General features: G+C 43.9%; 1 protein-coding gene across 1 annotated transcript in view; it reads right to left on the bottom strand.

Annotated features, from left to right (window-relative positions):
- LOC137658736 (TAF5-like RNA polymerase II p300/CBP-associated factor-associated factor 65 kDa subunit 5L) overlaps nt 1-25,323 on the bottom strand; it is a 115,712-nt gene that overhangs the window by 33,728 nt on the left and 56,661 nt on the right. The window contains exons 5-7 of the mRNA XM_068393752.1: nt 8,871-8,961; nt 7,389-8,389; nt 140-373 (exon numbers count right to left, since the gene is read on the bottom strand). Of these exons, the coding sequence (XP_068249853.1) occupies nt 140-373; nt 7,389-8,389; nt 8,871-8,961 (1,326 nt within the window). The remainder of the gene's footprint in view (nt 1-139; nt 374-7,388; nt 8,390-8,870; nt 8,962-25,323) is intronic.

Here is a 25,323-nt window from a genome sequence, read left to right as displayed (position 1 = left end):
CTATAACTCTGCGATTTTTTATGTTTGACAATCATTATAAGATACAATGCTAGTACTTTATCAAATTAATGTATAGTATAGAAAATAACAAAAATAAAACTTAGCACAATATAGAATATAAGGTACTGTATATACTTGCCTTGTTATTCCTTGCTTAAGCTGACTTGTGCGTACACATCCATCACTTGAAGCAGACATTAATAGAGACGAGTCTGTTGACCAGCTGAGATCCACCACTGAGTCCATGTGAGGTGTTGCTACCCCCGGGACACCCGCAGTAGCTTGGGTACCGCCAAAGAGTTCTGTCAAAACTCGGCCCCCTGCCAGGTCCCAAACAGCAACAGTTCCATCTTCACCGCCCGATGCAAGATACCTGAAAATATTCATATGTGAGCTGGAATGGTAACCATTACAAAATGTCTGTTAATAAATACCGTACCTTTGAAAACTAATGACACTGATGTTAAAAATATACTAATAAAAGATATAAATAAAGAATTTGGGAAAGAAAATGAACTAGACTTCAAAGCTACGAATTCATGATAAACTAGAAAGCCTTATGTACACTTTTCAATTACATATTTGACGAATAAAGCACACCATTAAGAAAATAAGAAAATTTAGTAATAATTTTAAGCATTGGCCCTACACATAATTTTTTTCTCCTATCTCTGCAAATGATTTTATCTATACAGTACAGATTGTGATTTGGTAAAGCGGTGACGGTGACCTAAATGATGGCCTTAAGCCTCTAACAGATACTTAGTCTTGGTCCTCATTGTTCCAAAATAATGTTTTTGACATTTTCTCTCTGTACTTTTAACTCTAGAGTACATTTGATCATTATGAGAATAAATCTTTATGATATATAACTCTAATCTTCTCCCATTTGCCTAATTTTTTAGTTCTTATATTAATCTATAACTATGCTTTCTTAATATCTTTGGTTATCTAATCATTTACATTATACAGTACGATGAATTCCCTCGTAAACATTGGGCTCATAACATTCTATGGCATTGGTAGAGATGATTTTTACTCAAACTGCAATTTCGCCAAAATACAGTAAACAAAATATGTTTTCTTTAAAACAGCAAATATTTCTTTTACATAGAATGTACAAAATTAAAAATACAATCTAGGTGAAATAGATTTGAAGTTTGGAAACTTGCCTCACAACAATGTTAATTTATAGTCATTTGCATTCTATTAGGACTGATATAAATACTACAAATTTTGTATTTTTCCTAGCTATACTGTACAAAGTCATTTAAATGAGTTTACACCCAATGTCAGTTTTCTACGACCTGACAAAAAAAGAAAAAAAAAACAGGGTTTAATTGTAACCGTAATAGGTTATCTGCCAACTCTACCACCGGGCAGCATTACATGCTGCTGTGATGCAAGATCCACTTCTATCCTATCCAAAGACTTGTTTTGTGGTTGAGGCAGGACCTTCGCTTAAATGACTCAGGTTTGTATAGCTATGGAAAAAAAAAATGATCTTAAAATTTGTAGTTTATTTTTAAAGGGATACAAACTTCTGAGTCATTTAAATGGGAGTCTTCCTTAGGTGGGAGAAAGTCTCTGTTAAGAGGAATTCACTCGCTCTAGGACAATCACAACATTAAAGCCAAGCTTTATGCAAAAGTCAAAGGTAAGTTGGTGACGACAGTCCAATCAGCTCGTGAAGAGGCGAGGTTGTAGTGTCTATACCTTCTAGGTTCAGACTAAGAAATGAAGCTATATGAAATTAGGGATCAAAATATCAATATATGAGAATAAACATTCATAATTAGAAACTTATTCTCACCTGCATGATCCAGCAAATGCTCCATGAACCCTCTTGCGAGTACATTCAGACTTGATAAACATTTTATACCCTCATAATGCATAAAATAACTGATGCCGTGATAAAGGATTTGGGGTCCCACAAGAGCCTAAGCTAAATTATTTGCTGAACTGCAACAATAGGACCTAAAGAAAAAATTTCCAAGGATCTGTGAGTACAATCTTTCAGGTACTGACCTGTGAAGGTATTCTGCCTTCTCCAGACACCTGTACTAAGACCTTGGGCTATCGATTTATTCTTGCAAAATGCTAAGGTTACAGCAAGACTGTGTACTTCATGTGCTTTAGAGGGGGGGGGGGGGGGCCTTGGCAACGCTTCCCGTAAGGATTTATATTATCTCATAATGGCTTCACAAAACTAAAGGAAATTGTATTCTTAGAAATTTTCTTTTTGGAACAGCCCATGCTCACAAATAAGTTCAGAATTTTTAGGACTAAAAGAGACAGTTCTCTTTCGATATTTTCTGAATGCTCTTACGGGACAGTAACAGATTTTTCAGGTCATCAGTTGCCTCTTTGAGAATCAATATTGTGAAAGTCAAATCTATGACCAGTAATAACCGGATTTTGTTTTAGCCATAAACTCGGGAATGAAGGAAAAAGATAGTTCTTCCCATCCTTTGGAATGCGACAGTAAGTAGGACAGACCATGTACTGTAATATGCTACCTCTCTTGTCTGATGTTAAAGCATGGAGAAAGACAGTCTTCAGGGTAAGATCCCTGTCCAGAGCTTTATGCATGGGCTCATAGGGGGGTATCTTCAGGGACCTTAGTAATTTCATCACAATGTAAGAGGGAGGCTCGAGTTCCCGAGGAGGGCAAGTCTGTACAAAACTTCAACCGAGAGCCGAAAGTTCCCATGAAAAAGAGAGATCAAGCCCTTTTAGTTTGAAAACCTAGCTCAAAGACGAGTGCTACCTCTTCACAGCAGTGACTGAAAGGGATTTCTCATTCCTCAGGAATACTAAAAAGTCAGCCATCAGGGGAACAGTAGCTTGAGTGGAACAATATTCCCCCTAGTACAAAGGTTACCCACTTGGCTTAGTGAACTGCTGCTGATGACTTTTGGAGGTACTGTATTCGAAAAGTTGTTAAGCAGTTAGTCCCGTAGGCAGTAAACCACCTCGTAACATTCTTACATGCGGTTGGAGCATAAGGTTTGGCCATTCTGGGAGTTTTCTCGGACTTTCTGAAAAAAGGTCCAGGAGGTCTGGATACCTCTCAGCCTTTGGCCAATTTGGGGCTACTAGAATTACTCTGACCTCTCGGCATGCTCAAATTCTGACGAATCAGACAGAATGGTGGAAAGGCGTAAATGTTTAGGCCATGCCACGGCTACCAGAAGGCATCTTCCATTACTGCCGCTGGGTTCAGGACTTCAGGGGAGCTTGGCATTCAGGTGAGTGGCAAACATGTCTAGTGACAGGGAACCCCACAAATTCAAAAGACTCTTCACCACTAGAGGAAGCAAAGATCATTAGTAACCAACTGTCGTCCCTGGTCAACTCAGATGGTCCGCAATGACATTCATCTTCCCAGGCAAGAACCTCACTGAAAGGGGGACCAGCTTCTCCAAGAAGGTGAGGTGTTCCAGAAGCTTCTACCAAGAGCGTGCAGGGAGCAATTCCCCTTTCAAGAGGGTTTCTATAATTTTTCTGAATCTTAATACTCTGTCGGCAGATGAAAATATTCTGCCCTGGGCCAAGTCGATTTCCATGCCTATATATCTGATGTTCTGTTGAAGGAGGAGGCTGGACTTCTCTGGGTTCAGCAGAATTCCCAGCTCCTTGCAGAAGTTGAGAAGACCTCTGTGCTTTATAATCAAGGCTCAAGACTGCCAGGAGAAGCCAGTCATCCAGATATCTCAGAAGATGAGCCCCATGGCATGAGCCCATGCTGAGACAAGGGAAAAGATCCTGGTATAGACCTAAGGTGCTGAGGGAAGGACAGAGCATAACACCTTAAAGTGAAAGATCCTGTCTCTGAAGGAAAACATCAGGTAGTTCCTTGATCCTGGATTGATGGGGACCTGAAAGTACACGTCTTTCACATCTATGGTCAACAGGAAGACGTTCTTCCTGATGACTAGAAGAACAGTGGCCGGAATCTCCCTTTTAAACCTCATTTGTAAAACAAACAGGGTCAAATGAGACAAGTCTATGAGAGGTCTCCAACCTCCCATCAGCTTCTCTACTTAAGAGATTGCTGAGCACAGCTGGGGAGTTGTCCACGATTTCCTCTACAGTTCCTTTAGCCAACATCTTTAATACTTCCTCTTGTAAGAGAAACTTTACAGATTATCTCAAACAAAATGGTCAGACTGTCAGAGTCAGAGGGAGTGGAAAGTCTATAAATGGTACACAATACCATGAATGTAGAACTTCTATGGTACAAGGATTAGCCCTGAAGAACTGTCACTTATGCTAATGGCTTTGTAAGCATCCCCCAACTTGTGGTAAGCCAGGGAATTTGCTCTCCCTATTGGGAGCCCCTATGGCCACAATTCCTTTGCCCTGAGGTGTGTCCTCTACAGCGAAAAGTGGGCTGAGGATCTTGTCTCTTAGGCTGTTGGAAGTCCATAAAATGAAGAAGGTGCCTTTGCAGTTTTGTCTGTTTAAAAGGCAAGTTCCCTTAGGGTGGGCATCCTTGGTGCAACAGCTCTCTTCATAAGACAAATATGACTTGTTTTCTCAGCCCTCTTGATAGCAGAAGCCACATCTGAAGGAGGAAAAAGATATGGGGAGTCTAACAGGTATGAATTCCTCAAACAGACAACAGTTTAGTGCATCGCATCTTTTAAGGATCCAGTTGCCCCATAGAGAGGCTGTCTGATGAAGCTGGAACTACAGCACCTTGGGTCCAGATCTCGACAGATCCTCAAATTGCTTCAAGATATCCTCATTACTCAAGTTCTCTGTTACTGCAAAGCGAGTCATTGCTTCTGACCAGTGATCCAGTCAGAAACAGGCCTGTACAGCAGACATAGCTGCAACCTACATGTTTTACATCTCGGGTCCAGAGAAGATGGAGGGGAGGTTAAATAGTTTGTCACTAGGTACGCTCGGTACCAGGTTGGCAACATCAGTATCAATTGGGAGTGGGCTAAGATGAGTGCCTGAGTGAATATAAAAATCTTTTTAGTGCAATTGTGCTAAGGGAAGCAACTAGAGGATCTACTTTAGTCGCTTTGAGCGAGGTCTCCGATGCTGAGACTTGTGCACTAAATTAGTCCAGTGTGTCACGAGTTTGATTCGAGAGCGCCACATCAAACCCATGTTTAATACTCTGAGATTGAGGAAAGATTGTGTTAATAACAAAGCACTTATTGGCAATTTGAGTGTGAGGAGGCTCATCTAGTCCATCCAAGCAACAGATTAAGCTCATAATCCTGATAAAGCAAGAAGCTTCCAAGCCAGACATCGGTATCTCGACGGGGACTACATCAGCTGAGCTAGTGCCCCGTACGCAAAGGAGTTATCCAGACAGTCGTCAATAATAATTAGGTCATGAGTCTCAGTGGTAGGCTCTTGTTTAGGGGTAATTGGAAGTTTCACCTTAGGGGGTTTGCCAGAAGACTTCACCTTTCCTCGAATGTCTTTCCTCTATCTAACAACATTCTGTGAATAGAGAGAATAGAAGATAGAGAGAGAATAAGGGGAGTTGTGCTTACTCCAAGCATTAGTATCTCTAACTCTATCGGTCTGCAAGGGAGTAATAGGGAGGTCCTTTTTGCAACTTGAGCTATGCGAAGTGCGATCTCTCCGAGGAAGGCCACTCAGGGTGCCTCCTCATCTACGCCATTTAGTCACTGGGAAGTCATCTACTGTATATATGGGACCATCCAGGGGAAAAGGGGATAAAGGCTCTGGTACCCTTTTCCTATCCTGAACCTGAAAAATAAAAATACTTGAAAAAGTTTTTTTTACTCCAAAGAACATGTAAAATCTTAAGTATTATGAACAATAAGCAAGGTAATTGATTAAGTATGGTGCGGTAAAATAACAGATTTGTACTTCGTATGGGAAATAGTTATTGGATTAGAACGAGGTAGCTGAGATTTTGGGTTTGTTGCAACATGACAGTAAGCCAAATCTGACAAAGGAACAATCACAAGGGGTTCCATTCGTTTACGAACTTGAGCAGTGACAGCATGATCAGAACATGTAGAATCAAGTGATATGGTTTCATAGCCATCATATGTTGAAATGGCGGCTTGTTCAACGGTCATCACTCATAGGAACAGAGGCGTATATAGACTTGTTAGCCTAAGGACGTAGCCGCCCTGCAGGACATGTAACTAACACGCGATATCAAAGAATGTGCAGTTGCTACCGTCATCTTCTGAGCAGTTTGCTTGAAAGGGGAAGAAACAACAGTATTAGAACAACTTGGTCTAGACACAGTTGTGGATGTGGACACTGCCGAAGCAGTCCAACCAACGCCAACATTATGTGATGGGGAGTTCTGGGACAAGTCCTGAGCATTCATTAGAGGAAAGCAATGCTGAGAACCCTTGGGGGTACAAGGCAAGCCCGGCTAATAGGTATAAGCAAGTGAAGAAACTAGATTCTTCAACCGGGCTGCCTTCGTACAGGGGGAAAAAGGCAGTCTTGACTCTAAGGTGTGCTGTTCGTGTACGGGAACTAGGGGAGACTTTCGCCGCTTCAACAAGAGATACTTCCAAAAGCGAAAAGTCCTCCTACATAAACTCCTACACATAGGACTCATCACTCAAAACACTAGTGGGAGGCAAGGGAGATCTATACATATCAGAATAATCAGGGACCAAGGACACTGAGAATGCATCGGGCTCAAGGAACGCAGTGGGCATAGCCAAAGGATCCATCTCTAGCATCAACTTGTGATCACTTTGTTCATGTTGATAATACACTCGCAAAATTAGCATCATCATCAATAATAAATTCATGGCCATTGTCCGTGATAACTGGAGCCTCAGAAGGCCCAAGAAAAGAATGAGCAGGGTAGGGGATATCGGTTACCGTAGAAAAGAGCCTACACCTTCTTGCTGTCACTGGAAGATGAGGAAGAGGAATGATCCCTCTTGGCTCGTTTCTTGTGACAGGAGCAATCTCTCTCCACTGGGAGAGAGATTCGTGAAAGGGCAACCATCACAGCCAGGGCAGGTCCACTTAACATTAAAAACACTTAACACTGATAAGCAAAATTAGTAGTTATTATAAAGAAAAAACACAAAGCATCAAGCTCCATATTGGTCTGGTTGACATTGGGAGTAACCCATTTAAATGACTCAGAAGTTTGCATTTGCATAGGAATAAACTGGTATATTAGAAGTGCAGTGATTAAAAATACAACTTTATCAATTGTTTAACTCATATCATTTTAAAACAAATTACTAAGTGAAAAACACTATGAACTTCAGAATTACTTCTCAAAGGTACATCTATAGAAAATCAAAACATAGGAAAAAAAAATCCTGATTTTCAAATCATATTCTAAATAAGTCAGTCCCTCAAAACAGATTTTACCATTCCTTTACTGTTCAAAAGTTACTTACTTGCCATTAGGAGAAAAAGAAAGGGAATTAATAGCAGTCTTGTGATGAGGCAAAATCCTTGCAACATCCCCATCAGTCACTTGCCAAAGCCTAATGCCACGATCACACGATCCAGATGCTATGTACGAGCCATTAGGGTGGAAGGCTACACTATCGACAGATCGCGTGTGACCAGTAAGGGTCCGCAGCGGATACGTTGCATCTGTACACCATATTCTGACAGTGTTATCGTAAGACCCCGTTGCCACATACATTGAGAGTGGGGACACTGCTAAGCACCAGACTGGATAATGGTGTCCTCTATATAATGCCACTGCCTGACCACTCTCTAAATCCCACAAACGCATGGTACAATCTTCACTGACAGACAATAAATGACTTGACTCGTGAGTGAAAGCCATATCAAATACAGGTCCACTATGGCCTCTCAGCGCAAATAATTCACCTCCCCGATTTCTCCTTCTCCCTCCATTCCGCACATCTGTAGCCATTTCATCTTCCTCTTTCTCCTCTTCCTCCATGCCCTCTTCATCGTCTTCAGTCCTAGAATCATCACAAGCTAACAGTGTGTGGGATATACCACCTCTAGGACCCATCCCTCTCTTTGACCCTCCCAAACCTGCATTATGATCTGGAGGTGTCAATTTCCATAGTTTTATAACACTGTCTTCAAATCCACAAGATAACAGTCTACCCTGTTTATTCACAGTTGCACAACTCAGACCATTGTACGCATTATACACAGTGTACACACACAAGGAGGGTGGTGTTGGTAGGGCAGTTCTGATGGCAGACATCACCTCTTTCACTTTTCTCAGTTCCTCTACACTACAATCCATCCCATCAGCTGTTGCTGCTGCCTCAGAGGAGAGGGATTCGGGTGTATGTCCATTGACTAAATTACCAGAAGCCAACATATTGGCATCAGGATTTCTGAAAACAGCGCCAGTACTTCCCGCACCAGATTCATCAACTTCAACTTCAATATAAGTGTTGAATATCTGTAAAAGTATATGAGATATCAACAAACTTTCAACTAATAGCAAAAAAAAAAAAAAAAAAAAAAGAATTATTGGATTCTAATAGAGGCAATTGACAGCCCATATCGAATACATGGCATCTAGATAGGTAGATAAATAGATAATGGCAATACTTTGTGAGTCTTATATCATTCAATAAAATGTATTATGTGATATCAAAATTTTGTACGCCTCCTTCAACTGTACTGCAAAATTATCTTATTAAAATACAACAGATCAATAACCTCTTAATGATAGGCCTGCTAAATAAGTATAATACACAGTCATTTTCAATATGTCATTAAACAATTACACATTAAGATCACTGAGAGAGAGTTCATTTTACATCAAAACCTCAATGTAAAAGCTGATGTGAAACTTTATGTGGTGGCGATGATGACATTTGCAAACAATTAAAAGCGCAACAAAGGTTGGGTTTTACTGCACACAGTTTCAGACTCACCTGGAGTAAAGTGGGATTTTCACTTGCTTTGAGGTATCTTAGGAAGTAGTTGAGCGTCAGCTCACTCAGACGCACCAGATACTTTCCACTTCTGAAATAGAATGTTTGTTTTCCTTTGGGTGACACAACTTCAAAAATTGATCCCGTGAAGTAGTCAAAATATCCATATCTTATTAACAACTTGTTTTACATTGATCTTGAGTTCACTAGTATTAGACAGCAATGCAGTAAATACAAAAATAAAACTCAATACAACCCACATAAATATCTTTCAAGTAGATTATACAAGACAAAGAAGCCATTAAAATAATTTTTTTCTTAAATATATACCCACAATGATAATAGCTTTCTCAGGAGTACTGTATGCTAATAGTTACATTAAATTCAAGGAATATTAACAACATTCAAATCTGAACTTGTATTTATCAGTTGTCTATTAACTAAATTACTGTATGATTTACATATAAATTACATAAAATTAGGAATTCTTGAGCTTTTCTTAAACTATCTTTATACTGTATGTGGTGATCTTAAATAAAAAAAATCTAAGTAATACATTCCTATGTAAAGCAGGTAAGCAAGACTGTATGAAATATTCACAAGCTATTCTTTGAAATTCTGGAAAAATAATTCCAGGGTTTAAACTATTTTATGATGATCTATCTATTTACCAAGGGAACAAAAGGGGACCTTTCCTCTCTCCACTCCTCCCAGCCTGACAAGCGATTCAGCAGAGTTTGGCTGGTACTGCTAGGGTGCCACAGCCCACCCTCCCCGTTATCCACCACATATGAAGTTTCATATGCTGAATACCCTACTGCTGCTACCTCCACGGTTACCAAGGCAACCGGAGGAAGCAGCAGGGCCTACCGGAACTGCGTCACAATTGCTGGCCATTCATTCCTATTTCTAGCACGCTCTCTTGCCTCTCTCACATCTATCCTTCTATCACCCAGAGCTTTCTTCACTCCATCCATCCACCCAAACCTTGGCCTTCCTCTTGTACTTCTCCCATCAACTCTTGCATTCATCACCTTCTTTATCAGACAGCCATTTTACATTCTCTCAACGTGGCCAAACCACCTCAACACATTCATATCTACTCTAGCTGCTAACTCACTTCTTACACCCATTCTCACCCTCACTACTTAGTTCCTAACCCTATCTACTTGAGATACACCAGCCATACTCCTCAGACACTTCATCTCAAACATTCAATTACTGTCTCTACGTCCCTTTCATTTCCCACAACTCCGATCCATTCATTACAGTTGGTACAATCACTTTCTCATACAAAACGCTTTACATTCATGCCCAACCCTCTATTCTTTACCACTCCCTTCAATGTTCCCAACACTTTGCATCCTTCATTCACTCTCTGACGTACATCTGCTTCCACTCCACCATTTGCTGCAACAATAGACCCCAAGTAGTTAAACTGATCCACCTCCTCAAGTAACTCTCCATTCAACATGACATTCAATCTCGCACCACCTACCCTTCTCGTACATCTCATATCCTTACTCTCACCCACATTAACTCTCAACTTCCTTCTCTCACGTACCCTTCCATTTTCATTCACTAACCGGCCAAGCTTCTCTTCCGAGTCTGCAACCAGCATAGTATCAACTGCAAACAACAACTGATTTACCTCCCATTCATGATCATCCTGTGAGCCTATGTTGACACGAGGGCGAACACTTTCATGAGCACTTGGGGTGCTGTGGAAAGACCAAAACACAGAACCTTGAACTGGTATAGCTTCTGGTTAAGCATGAATCTTAGATACTTCCTGGAAGACGAATGGATTGGGATCTAGAAGTATGCATCCTTGTGATCCAGAGTGCACATGAAGTCCTGCGGTCTTATTGCTTGTCTTACCGTGTCGGCTGTCTCTAACTTGAACTAGGTTTAAAAGAGTCGACTGTAGAAGCCTGGAGACCCGTTAAGGACCTTGGAGAGCACCCTCCTCCAACATAGTCTGGACTTCTGCCCGGAGGGCTAACTTCTTTGCGGATCCCTTGGCATAGGAGTTTGCTGGGACTGGATCCCAAGTTAGTCGAGGGAGAGATAGCTTGAACGGGACGCGATACCATGAATGAATCACCTCGGCCGTCCAGGGTTCAGCCCCGTGGTGAAGCCACCTTTGCCAGCGGCTTTGCAGGGATACTCCCACAGGTGGATATGTGGGAGGATTGCCCGTCCCAGTGGGATCAGCCTATGCCAGATCCCCTATTTCCCTTCCCTCCACAGAAGGACTTTGCCTTGAAAAAACTTCTTAGACACCCTTGGGCCCTGTTGTTTTGGGCCCCTAGTCCTACCTGTTGGCAGTTTAGAAGCCCGTTGCTCCTCGTGTGGCAGAGGCTGGTAAGACCTTGATATTAAGGCCTTTTAGATGAGGGAGTCATGGTTGGACTTTCTCCATCTCTCCGCCACGTGCTTGACATCCTCCGGCTCGAAGAGAACCCCCCCCTCCCCCCAGGGAGGAGTTTCTAAACCTAGAAGCCTCAGCCTATGGGAGCTGTCTATGGAATCTGCCAATGATAGAGTCCCTCCTCTTCAGGATGGTGTTAGCCAAGAGGTTACCCACTTGGTGGGAAAGGAACTCTATTGCCCTGGTGTCAGAAAAAAGGATGGTTTCCTTTGACCTCCTCGTGGACTCTCGAGACCAGTCCTGGGACCAGATCAGTTGGACCAGAGATCAAGCCACGAAGCTGACTGCATGGCATACTTTGCGACTTTCCTGGTTAAGGATCTCTGAGGTTGAGTACGAGACTGAGAGTCCCATTAGTTTCTCGAAGGGTGTGCTCTTCTAGAGTGCCTCTTTCGAATGGTCCAGAAGCAAGGCTAGAAGAGGCTCATTGAGAATCTCATAGTATCTCCCCTGCTGCACATAAGGTGGCAGGAGGAGCTTAGGAGGTGTTGGAGCCAAGGAAGATGGAGGAACCTGTGGCCTTAGCCACTGCCTTCGGTCTGGTAGTCTTTAACCCCTTTGACCAGGGCAAAGCTGCACTGGCCTTCAGGGGTCTCTGGGTGCCATAGACCTGGTCAAGGTCTATGGCAGTACGTTAATGGAACAAATGCAGACTAAAACCTACCAGAAGGCATGTTCTGACTCCTGCTCAATCTACGAGAGCTTAGGGCTAGCAGCAGGTGGCAAAAGATCATCCTCAGGATTGTAATGCTCATCCATCTCTGAGCTCTCATCCATAGGAGCCAGGGGTGGGTCAAAGTTGTCAGGATAAACCGTTGACAGGGCAACTCCTATTAATGTGCTGGAAGAGACTACCCTCTGCCTCTCTTGCTGAGATAGGGAGCTCTTACCAAGGACTTTGATATAGTAAACAAGTTCTTCGGCTCCCTACACTGTGACAGGAGTTCTTACAAAAGAGTGGGCCGTACGGCCTTCTTTGTCCTGAGAAGATGATGGTCCTCTCCAGGAGGAGAAATTATGTCAATCTGCACACTGGAGGGCGAGATTCTCATAGCACCACCTTAAATGGAATGAGGTGGAAGGAATCTGTAAAAAAAGATTGATCTGTCCTCCTTTGGGAGAGAAGGCCTGATCCTTTTCCTCTTCTCCTTAGGTTTGGTCTGAGGAACTCTGAACTGCAAGGACTCGCTTGGGATTCTGGGGCGCTCTCTTCCCAGGTCCTCTTTGGAGAAGAGAGGGGTTTCTCATTTCGAGAAGGCACTGCTAGAGGAGAGCCTTCTAAGCTCCTTCTGGGATCTGCAGGAGGAGAGGCACCTGGAAGGAGACCAGACAAAGAAATCTTTGGGGTACCGCACATGGATTGCGACCGAAGGATGACCCCCGTCACAGTCTACCGCATAACGTTAATGTGCTCAACCATGGCGGGTCTCTACTTCTCGATGAACTGGTAGAGGGATCATTCTGACGGCAAAAATCGCTGATTTAGGAACCTGGGAAGGTTTCATAAACTCCTTTCCTGCAGGCAGGATTGGCACTGGCCTACCCTTCGGGGGAGGTACTGGGAGTTGATACCTCTGAGCATCAAAATGCCCTAGAGCTTCTCCTAGTCCCTTACTCTGGACCCAGTCTAGAGCGTACTGATCCCTTGGAGGGATCAGAGCATAAGGTCGTGATGACCCCTACGAGGGCAAATGATGAGGGGGAGAGCGGCAAGGTGATGAAGGCTGTCTCGGGCAGGTGAAGGCCGATGAGTCTGGCGAGACTGATGGAAATCTTGCCTTGCAAGACTGTTTCCTTGGGCAGGGATACCCTCACCCGCAACCAAAAAAGGCGATGGAACTTCGTCCAAAGACGAGGGTGGAGCAGTTGGCAAGGCCGAACTGACTGGCGCTACACGACCAAAAGGGAGGTGACGGAGCAGGTCTCACGAGGGTGGTAATTCATGATACGCTGCTCCGTCACGCGACAGTGTTCTCACTCGCAACGCAGCTAGAAACCGAGCAGGGGCCGAATGATGAAACCCCGTAGAGTTGTCCACAGTATAGTGTGAAAACCCAGAGGTTCTAAGTCACCGAATCTCGAGAGCTTTGTAACTATCAAGACCTTTGTTGCGCGAGCCCACATGAGAACCTAAAGGTTCTGTGTCACCTGACCACGAGGGATCTTTGTGACAAGGACCCGAAGGTCCGTGAGGTTTACGGGAGCCCGCAAGCTCAGCATTACGACAGTCACGAGATCCCGAAGGGTAGGCGTGACGTGGGTCACGAGAGCCCAGAGGCTCTGTGCGATGAGTCAAAAAACTCCAGGTTACGAGAGCCGTAAGGCTCAACGTACCGAGGGTCATGAGAGCACGAAGGCTCAGCGCAATGAGGGTCACGAGAGCAACGAGGCTCTGCAAGACGAGTCCAAAAACTCCAGTTACGAGAGCCGTAAGGCTCAACATAACGCCGGTCACGAGACCCCGACGGTTCAGCGTAATGAGGGTCACAAGAGCCAATAGGCTCTGCACAACGAGTCCAAAAACTCCAGGTTATGAGAGCGGTAATGCTCAAAGTAACATGGGTCACGAGAGCCTGAGGGTTCAGTGTAATCAGGGTCGCGAGAGCATGAGGGTTCAGTGTAATCAGGCTCACGAGAGCCCAGAGGCTCTGCGCGACAAGTCCAAAATTTCCGGGTTACAAGAGCCGTAAGGCTCAAGGTAACGAGGGTCACAAGAGCCCGAGGGCTTAGCGTAATGAGGGTCATGAGAGCCCGAGGGCTCAGCGTATCAAGGGTCACGAGAGCCCTATGGCTCAGTGCGACGAGGGTCACGAGAGCCTTAAGGCTCAAAGTAATGTGGGTCACAAGATCACGAAGGCTCAGTGTAACGCCGGTCACTAGAGCCTGGGGGATCTATGTAACGGGAACTCAAAGGTTCCTGGTCACGAGAACCCGAAGGCTCAGGGTGACGAGGAAGCGAAGGTCAAAAGGTTACGAGAGACAAAAGGCTTAACATATCCGGAGCTCGAAGGCTAGGGGTCACTAAAGCCCGAAGGCTCAGTGAGACAGTCACAAGAACCTGAATGAACATAGTGACCTGCTAGTGGAGGAGCATGCCTCCAGGTAACGAGGGGTCAAAAATTCCAAATGACAGACCCCCAAAGGCAGAAGGGGAACGTCTAGCAAAAACCTCTGGAAGGGGAGACTGCTCAGGCCTAAAAAGCTCAAAGCTTCCTCCCTCAGAAGTGAGGTTTGTTTTCCTGAAGGAGAATATCGCCTAGGACTGAGCTCTGCCTCCACCCTTGGAGAAGAAGTGTAGGCGTAAGGAGATCGCTGATCACAAGCGGTTCTTTCTCTCTCGAATGGAATTGATTGATTGATTGATTTGAAGTTCTCTGGCATCCTGAAATCGAAGGTCATTAACGCCGATATCGTTTATTATAAATAAAGATTAAAAGAATATTCAATTAAAACTAGAGAAGTAAATGTTATGTAAGTTAAATAGCATTAAGAAGACCTGCTTCTGATATCAATTTAAAAATGCCACTAGCATTGTACGACACATCATGTCCAAGGATCTTGGCCAGTATGAACCTGCCATCCTCACCTTGAGCCTCAAACAGATATCTATTTCTTAAGTTATTATAATTGGGGCATTTGGTCAACAAATGCCTCACTGTTAAAGGTACCAAACAGTCGTCGCAATACAGTTGGTGTTGGCCCTTCAGAAGAAACTTGTGTGTCAACCGTGTGTGACCTATGCGGAGACGACAAAGAGATGTCTCCCACTTTCGGGCATCAGGTTATATCTCCAAGGAGATATGACATTTGTTACCTCTCTCATCTTATTGCCATCTAGACTATCCCAGTGCTGTTGCCAATTATTACAAAACAATTTCTTGATGTTGGGTAGGAAATCATTAAAGGGAATAGGATACCTTCTTGGTAGCAACTCAGATGCAGCATTCTTTGCCAGTAAATCTGCCTTCTCATTCCCAGACACTCCTTCGTGTGCTGGAACCCAACAAAATCGAACCATTATACCTCTCCGACCAATAATAAAAAGCCATTCTAAAATCTTTAAAACTAGAGGGTTACTAGAATTAAAAACTTCTATAGCTTGAAGGACACTCCTTGCATCACTAAAAATGGTAAAATTACCCTCCTTCTCCAATGCTATTTTCTCAATAGCGGTTAGTATGCCATACAGTTTGGCAGTAAATATGGAAGCTGTTAGAGGAAGTGCACATCTACAATTAGAATCATTACTATGTACTCCAAATCCAATGCCAGCATCAAATTTGGAGCCACCAGTATATATAAAAGTCGATCCCCTATGTTCTGCAACATGTTCCAATAAAATATATACAAAAAGATACCTCTGGTAATTTCCATGGAGGCATTGATGATACCTTAAAAGGAAGCACCATACTCCTAACTATATTCAGACTGTTTAATAATTGTTTCATGTGATAGCCATAAGGTTGAGGAGCTTTAGGGTGCAAATCAAAGTATGATGTGTGTCGCTTGCAGTCTGAAAGGCTAAAGAGTTAGTGAGTCTTTGCAACCTATACCAATACCGAACAATAGAAGACTTCCAGGTAAAGGTCTAGAGGTAATTCTCCAGCATCAACAAGGAGACTTGTAATAGGTGAAGTTCTAAAGGCTCCAGTGGACAATCTAATCCCACCATGATGTATTGAATCTAACATCTTTTATCAGCTTGGGGTGGCAGAAGAGTATATTTCACATCCATAACTAATTTTGGACAAAATCAAGGCCTTGAATAATTTTAAAGTAGTATTGCAGTCTGCCCCCCATGATGTATGGGACAATACTTTTAAAAGATTCAGAGCCTCAAGACATTTAGCTTTTAACGCTTTTAAATGAGACACCCACGTAAGCCTACAATCAAATATCAAACCTAAATATTTAGCTTCACTTTCACATGGGATACGTTGACCTTTAATGTATATATCCGGGTCTGGATATACTCCACGGATACGACAGAAATGGACAATAGTAGTTTTACTTGTCGAGCACTTAAATCAATTCATATCAGCCCACAGGATAATTTTGTCAATTGAGAGTTGTATTTTTCTCTCAACCATTGCCATCCTAGCTCCAGAAAAAGATATGGAGAGATCATCCATAAATAATGTTGAGAGAACATCCCGGGAAATGACTGAAGATATCCCCTTAATTGCTAGTGCGAAGAGGGTTACACTCAGCACGCTACCCTGAGGAATTCCTTCCTGACATTTACTCTCTGATAGAGCTTCCCCCACTCTCACTTAAAAATTCTAAATGAAAGAAATGATTGAATAAATAGTGGTAGCTCTCCTCTTATTCCTAATTCATAAAATTGTTTTTAGTATACCGTATCTCCATGTGGTATCATATGCCTTTTCAAGGTAAAAAAAAAAAAAAAAGACTATCACATGGTGCTATTTGGAAGCAAAGGCTTCAAAAATAGAGGACTCAAGTCGTATCAACACATCAGTCGTTGAGTCCATTTTTCTGAATCCGCATTGAATCGGTGATAAAATACCCTTCTTTTCAAGGTACCAGATCAGTCTTGCATTGACCCTCTTCTCAATGATTTTACATAAGCAAGATGTCAATGCAATAAGTCAGTAGTTTACTGCTAAAAACTTGTCCTTACCGGGTTTTAAAAAGGCTAAAATAATGGCTAGTTCCCAAACACTTGGATAACTATGATTATGCCATATTCTATTAATAATGCTTAAAATAAATAACTTTGCATTAAAATGTACATGTTTAATCATTGCATATGGAATTCCATCGGATCCAGGAGGTGTATCATTACAATTAGTAAGAGCAGAATCAAATTCTCTTTCAGTAAAATGTTATTTTCATTAGTAAAATAAATTTTTGAATATACTTACCCGATAATCATGTAGCTGTCAACTCTGTTGCCCGACAGAAATCTACGGTCGGGATACGCCAGCGATCGCTATACAGGTGGGGGTGTACACAACAGCGCCATCTGTGGTCAGGTACTCTAGTACTTCTTGTCAACACCACCTCAATTTTTTCCTCGGTCCACTGGTTCTCTATGGGGAGGAAGGGTGGGTCAATTAAATCATGATTATCGGGTAAGTATATTCAAAAATTTATTTTACTAATGAAAATAACATTTTTCAATATTAATCTTACCCGATAATCATGTAGCTGATTCACACCCAGGGTGGTGGGTGAAAACCAGTGTACATGTTAATCAAGAAGCTAAGTATCCCGTATTTTATTTTATTAGTTATTCAAAAATAACATAAAATAAATAAGTACCTGGTAAGGAAGACGACTTGAACCATTACTCTGCCTTTATTAAGTACGTCTTCCTTACTGAGCGTAGCGGTCCTCTTAGGATGCTGAACGACTCTTAGGTGCTGAAGTATAAAGGGCTGCAACCCATACTAAAGGACCTCATCACAACCTTTAACCTCGGCGCTTCTCAAGAAAGAATTGACCACCCGCCAAATCAACAAGGATGTGGAAGGCTTCTTAGCCGACCGTACAACCCATAAAAAGTATTCAAGAGAAAGGTTAAAAGGTTATGGGATTATGGGAATGTAGTGGCTGAGCCCCCGCCTACTACTGCATTCGTTGCTACGAATGGTCCCAGGGTGTAGCAGTACTCGTAAAGAGACTGGACATCTTTGAGATAGAATGATGCGAACACTGACTTGCTTCTCCAATAGGTTGCATCCATAACACTCTGCAGAGAACGGTTCTGTTTGAAGGCCACTGAAGTAGCCACAGCTCTCACTTCATGTGTCCTTACCTTCAGCAAAGCAAGGTCTTCTTCCTTCAGATGAGAATGTGATTCCCTAATCAGAAGCCTGAATTAGTAAGAAACTGAGTTCTTAGACCTTGGAAGAGAAGGCTTCTTGATAGCACACCATAAGGCTTCTGATTGTCCTCGTAAAGGTTATGACCTTTTTAGATAGTACCTAAGAGCTCTAACTGGGCAAAGTACTCTCTCCAGTTCGTTCCACACCAAGTTGGACAGGCTTGGGATCTCGAACGACTTAGGCCAAGGACGTGAAGGAAGCTCGTTTTAGCAAAAAACCGAGCTGCAAGGAACATGTAGCCGTTTCAGATGTGAAAACTATGTTCCTGCTGAAGGCGTGGATCTCACTTACTCTTTTAGCTGTTGTCAAGCACACGAGGAAAAGAGTTTTTAATGTGAGGTCCTAAAAAGAGGCTGATTGGAGAGGTTCAAATCTTGATGACATAAGGAACCTTAGGACCACGTCTAGATTCCAGCCTGGAGTGGACAACCGACGTTCCTTTGAGGTCTCAAAAGACCTAAGGAGGTCCTGTAGATCTTTGTTGGTGGAAAGATCCAAGCCTCTGTGGCGGAAAACCGCTGCCAACATACTTCTGTAACCCTTGATCGTAGGAGCTGAAAGGGATCTTACGTTCCTTAGATGTAACAGGAAGTCAGCAATCTGGGTTACAGTGGTACTGGTTGAGGAAACTGCATTGGCCTTGTACCAGCTTCGGAAGACTTCCCCTTTAGACTGATAGACTCTGAGAGTGGATGTTCTCCTTGCTCTGGCAATCGCTCTGGCTGCCTCCCTCGAAAAGCCCCTAGCTCTTGAGAGTCTTTCGAAAGTCTGAAGGCAGTCAGACGAAGAGCGTGGAGGTTTGGGTGTACCTTCTTTACGTGAGGTTGACGTAGAAGGTCCACTCCTAGAGGAAGAGTCCTGGGAATGTCGACCAGCCATTGCAGTACCTCTATGAACCATTCTCTCGCGGGCCAGAGCGGAGCCAACCAACGTCAGCCGTGTCCCTTTGCGAGAGGCGAACTTCTGAAGTACCCTGTTGACAATCTTGAACGGCGGGAATGCATACAGGTCGAGATGGGACCAATCCAGCAGAAAAGCATCCACGTGAACTGCTGCTGGGTCTGGAATCGGAGAACAATACAACGGGAGCCTCTAGGTTATCGAGGTAGCGAACAGATCTATGGTTGGCTGACCCCACAGGGCCCAAAGTCTGCTGCAAACATTCTTGTGAAGGGTCCACTCTGTGGGGATGACCTGACCCTTCCGGCTGAGGCGATCTGCCATGACATTCATATCGCCCTGAATGAACCTCGTTACCAGCGTGAGCTTTCGATCTTTTGACCAGATTAGGAGGTCCCTTGCGATCTAGAACAACTTCCACGAATGAGTCCCTCCCTGCTTGGAGATGTAAGCCAAGGCTGTGGTGTTGTCAGAGTCCACCTCCACCACCTTGTTAAGCTGGAGGGACTTGAAGTTTATCAAGGCCAGATGAACCGCCAACAACTCCTTGCAATTGATGTGAAGTGTCCTTTGCTCCTGATTCCATGTTCCCGAGCATTCCTATCCGTCCAAAGTCGCACCCCAGCCCGTGTCTGATGCGTCCGAGAAGAGAAGGCGGTCGGGTTTCTGAACAGCCAAAGGTAGACTTCCTTGAGAAGAAAGCTGTTCTTTCACCACGCGAGAGTAGACCTCCTCTCTTCGGAAACAGGAACTGAGACCGTCTCTAGCGTCATGTCCTTTATCCAGTGAGCAGCTAGATGATACTGAAGGGGGCGGAGGTGGAGTCTCCCTAACACGATGAACAGGGCCAGCGATGAAAGTGTCCCTGTTAGACTCATCCACTACCTGACTGAGCATCGGTTCCTTCTCAGCATGCTCTGGATGCATTCTAGGGCTTGGTAGATCCTTGGGGCCGACGGAAAAGCCCGAAAAGCTCGACTCTGAAGCTCCATACCCAGGTAGACAATGGTCTGGGATGGGACGAGCTGGGACTCCTCAAAATTGATCAGGAGGCCCAGTTCCTTGGTCAGATCCATAGTCCATTTGAGAATCTCCAGACAGCGACGACTTGTGGGAGCTCTTAAAAGCCAGTCGTCTGACGGAGCCGGACACAAGATCATGGTACTGCTGCACAGTCTGTGAACTGTCAACCATGGGGAAGCGAGGAAGTACAGCGACAAACCGAAACTGTCTAGACTGTCTGGGTCGTACAGACAACTCCTTATCGGGTTGCTGAGGTTGCCGCACTGCGTCACAACAAGTCACTTCTGCTGGTTGTTGAACGTCTTCCCAGTGACACACTGACTCCGTAAACAAAAAATCCTCTAACAAGGACTAAGCTTGGACTGCATGTCTTGCAACAAAGCTCAAGGTCTATGGGAGCAGGTGTGGTAACAGACGGGGTTAGCGACTGAAGTGGAACCATTACCCTCCCTGGAAGCATGTTATGCTTAAATAAAAGTCCATAGGAGGCTAAGCAGCTAAAGGCTCCTCTCCAAATGACAGAGTCCTCAAGGGAATATCAGAAGGAGGGAGAATAGCACTTTCTCATCTACAGGAACCATATCCGAGAAAAGCTAAGTTCTCTCAGTGAGGGTTTCACTGGTGCAAAAGCAGCAGATCAGAAGGCAACGTTATGAAACTGCTTGACAGTCTTGTGAGTTGGCAACAACCAAAGATGTGTGACTGAGGAGCATGCGGTAAGGTATGCAGAGCATGCTGTATGCAGAGCATGCTGTATGTAGAGCATGCTGTAAGGTAAGCAGAGCATGTTGCATGGTGTGCGGCTTATGCTGCATGGGATGAGGCTCATGCTGCATGGGATGAGGCTCATGCTGCATGGTATGAGGCTCATGCTGCATGGGATGAGGCTCATGCTGCAAGGGATAAGGCTCATGCCGCATGCGTTGAGGAGGATGCCGCATAGTATGAGGCTCCTGCCTCATGGGTTGAGGCGGTTGCCGCATAGCATGAGGCTCCTGCCTCATGGTTTGAGGAGGATGCCGCATAGCATGAGGCTCCTCATAGCATGAGGCTCCTGCCTCATGGGTTGAGGAGGATGCCGCATAGCATGAGGCTCCTGCCTCATGGGTTGAGGAGGATGCCGCATAGCATGAGGCTCCTGCCTCATGGGTAGAGGAGGTTGCCGCATAGCATGAGGCTCCTGCCTCATGGGTTGAGGAGGATGCCGCATAGCATGAGGCTCCTCATAGCATGAGGTCCCTGCCTCATGGGTTGAGGAGGATGCCGCATAGCATGAGGCTCCTGCCTCATGGGTTGAGGAGGATGCTGCATAGCATGAGGCTCCTGCCTCATGGTTTGAGGAGGATGCCGCATAGCATGAGGCTCCTGCCTCATGGGTAGAGGAGGTTGCCGCATAGCATGAGGCTCCTGCCTCATGGGTTGAGGAGGATGCCGCATAGCATGAGGCTCCTCATAGCATGAGGCTCCTGCCTCATGGGTAGAGGAGGTTGCCGCATAGCATGAGGCTGCTGCCTCATGGGTGGAGGAGGTTGCCGCAACGCATGAGGCTCCTGCCTCATGGGTGGAGGAGGTTGCCGCAACGCATGAGGCTCCTGCCTCAAGGGTTGAGGAGGTTACCGCATAGCAAGAGGCTCCTGCCTCAAGGTAAGAGGAGGTTGCTGCATAGCGCTGGTACCTGGCAACTCCCAATGCGGCAGCTCACGCATGGAGGCAGGAGGAGCCTCAACATCATACGTCTGGCAGGGTGGACTGCGCAGAGGTGGAGGAGCGCTCGCAGGAGGAGGTGTGCTAACCTTCTCTGCCTGAAACTCCTGCATCAAAACCGCAAGCTGAGACTGCATTGTCTGCAGCATAGACCACTAGGGTCTATGAAAGACAACAACAAACGGAGCTACTGTCCGTTGAGACTGAGGGTCTAAAACAGCTGGTGCGGCAACAGACGGAGTTACTGCCTGTTGCGGTACCACCTTGCCTCTCTGGGAGGTGTGCAGTTGTCGTACTGCAGCAAGTCCGAACTGACCCAGTGCTAATGGCTACACCTAGGAGTTGGACTTGCACGGAAGGGACCGACTTGCACTTAAAAGCTGCAAGATTTGGTCCATGGTTTCTGCGAGAAACCTCTTCCGCAGACGAGGAATAAATGGGCTCTCTCGTCTTTGTGTGGGTGGGGTGATCACGTCGGCTACGTGAGTTGGTTACACCCGAAACCACGGAGGGAAACGTCTGTTCATCGATCAAGGCCTGATGAACCCATAAGTCCTTCGACATTACTTCTCCCCTGGGCTTGGGAGCTTGTAAGAGGTCCCAGACTAGGCGAACAACTGGCACGAACAGACGAACCCTCGAACGCAACACTGTAACACTTTGCGCTTATCACTTTATCACTTTTGATTTTCTGTTTGCACTTATTTCACTGAACTCGAAACTTTGAAACACGCAATTCTATCCTTCATTAAAAGTTAGAAATTGCGAAAACAGTATTACAATGTAACAGAAAAACATAATGAAAGATAAATAATTCAGTGGCTGGAAAAGAGACTAAACACTAGATCAAATAAACTACGTTTAAAATCTCTCACCGCATAAAGCCTGGGAACAAGAATAAAACTCTAGAAACGTTTACCTTCTTCCCCTAAAGAGACTAGGGAGAAGAGCAAAAACGATAACAACGTTACCCGCTTGAACGAAACGTTTACCCTCCTCTCTCTCCCTCCGTCTCTATCTCTCTCTCTCTCTCTTTTGACTTAGAACCTGAGAGATGAGCCCAATTATATATATCGTTAAAACATATTATTGTTAAAGGAAAAAAACTGAAAGATTTCCCAAATAAAAAGTTCCTTTATTAGAATTAAAACCATTTAAGCTAAGAAAGAATGAACAAAACGCTAGAATCGGTTAACTCTTACTGCAACGTGAAACCGTGAATACTCTCTCTCTATCGTAACGATAGAGCGCAAGTTGAACGTTCTGAACGTCAACAACTGCAGAGACAAAACAAAACGTTAGTTCAACTTTGAAAACAGTACGAGACTATCAAAGAAATTCTTTCAAAAACATTAAAATAGCATAAAATGTTAACAGGTAAAAACGAAATGACGGGCTCAATGTTAATTAACTTCGGTTCCAAGAAAAGACCGCCTACTATTAGGAAAGGTCGCATATAAACAAACATAAAAATTAATTTCAATAAGTTTATAATAGAAGGAAGTTAATCGAAGAGGCCTATAAAAGGCGGAGAGATATAAAATAAATCTATAACTTTGTTAAGCAAAATTAAGAAAGAGAGTCTATACTCTCTTCGACACCAACACTTCCGTCTAAGGGAAGGGTCGGCCATTTAAAAGTGAAAGAGAGTTCATACTCTCTTCGTCACCAAAATTAAATCAAATTAATTCCAAAAAACTTGCTAAGCTAATGATAAAGCTTCCTGAATAGCGAAGGCTAAACTCTAGAGCAAATACATCACCAAATCGTGAACAATAACTCCAGAATCAACAGCGTATCCATGTAGGTCTAGCCGGAGGCACGACAGAGGAAAAATTGAGGTGGTGTTGACAAGAAGTACTAGAGTACCTGACCACAGATGGCGCTGTTGTGTACACCCCCACCTGTATAGCGATCGCTGGCGTATCCCGACCGTAGATTTCTGTCGGGCAACAGAGTTGACAGCTACATGATTATCGGGTAAGATTAATATTGAAAAAGGAGAATTATATGACTCTTCCCTTCCTGTTACAAAATTTAAAAATTTCTTTTCCTCATTGCTCCTATACTGGTGACCAGGAGCTCCTTCACACTTGCATGATACATTTGAAAAATGGTCAGCCAGGGCATTGCTGACATCATTTGCTTCAGTCACATACTGACCGTTCACCTTCAACAGTGGTGGTGGGTTCAGGGTAAATTTTCCGGCAATCTTTTTTTTATTTTCCTCCACACAGATGATGTTGGTGTTCTACTGTTAATGGAGGAAACAAAAGACACCCATGACTGGCGCCTAGCTTCCTTCATGGCACGACGGAACTGTGCTCTACATTTCTTGTATATAGTAAAATCAAATTGCCCTCAGTGCGGTGTCTGTGCAGTCGAGTTAAAGACCTTCTTGTGGCTCTGTGCAGGGCCATTAGTTCTGAAGACCACCAGGGGACTGGTTGTCGTTTGAATAACCCTATTGTTTTGGGAATTGAATTAACTCCTGCTGTATGAGGGGTTCCATTCAGTAAGTCTTGGCATCATCAATATTTTCAAACTGTTCTGCATTTCCTTCAATTTCACTTAGCTCACAAAATCTATCCAAGTCCACCTTATCAAGATTTCATCTTGGAGATCTTTGTAAAGGCGGACCCTTGTTGGTGTTTATAATGATTGGTGCATGATCACTAGTATGCCAATCATCTAATGTACTCCAATCAAAATCAAGGAGGCAGTTAAAGCTTGTACCTGTCTGAACATGGAAGTGTGTGGGCTCTCCTGTATTAAGGAGCTCGACATCCTCGTTTTCCACAATTGATGATATAATATTGCCTCTCGTGTTTGCTAAAACATCACCCCACAAAGGATGTCTATCATTCAAATAAAAGAAAAGGTTGAGGGAGCAGTTGAATCACCTCTACTAAATCATCATACGATATGTTATCATTTGGAGGCAAGTACAGCGAAAAGATTGTATATTTTCTCCCTATATCAATCTGTACAACCACTGCCTGCAGAGGTGTACGGACACATAAAGGTATTTGGGGAACATCTCGAATGTATATGAGACTTCCGCCATGGCTCCCTACTTCGTGATCATAAGGTGTCCTATAGCTAATATATTCACGAGGACAAGGGGTATTAGCATCAAGCTTCCTCTCCTGTAGATATACAATTATGGGGGAATGCTCGTGAATTAAGAGCTTAAGTTCTTCATATTTGACCCTCAAACCCTGACAATTCCAATGCAAAATGGAGGAAAAATCTATGTATTATTTTCTGGAAGACATCTTTGATGAGGTCTTCCCATTGACAGTTTTTAATTTGACAATATTTTCTGTAGGCTTCTTAAGTGTGGGTCTTAATAAGTTAGGTTTTATATTAGCCTTTTCAGTGTTGTTCTTACCTAATTCTTGTGGGGGATGGTGGACCTCAACTGGAATTCTTTATTGATTCAAGAAGTTTTCCTGTTGATCTGAAATATCAACAGGCAGAACATCATATCTATTTGATATCATAACTTTGGTATTTTTAATGGATGAGGGTGAGA

The sequence above is a fragment of the Palaemon carinicauda genome, chromosome 19, assembly GCF_036898095.1.
Source record: "Palaemon carinicauda isolate YSFRI2023 chromosome 19, ASM3689809v2, whole genome shotgun sequence".
NCBI classification, from domain to species: domain Eukaryota; kingdom Metazoa; phylum Arthropoda; class Malacostraca; order Decapoda; family Palaemonidae; genus Palaemon; species Palaemon carinicauda.
The sequence above is the reverse complement of the archived record's forward strand: the minus strand, read 5'-3'. Positions and strand labels throughout refer to the sequence as shown.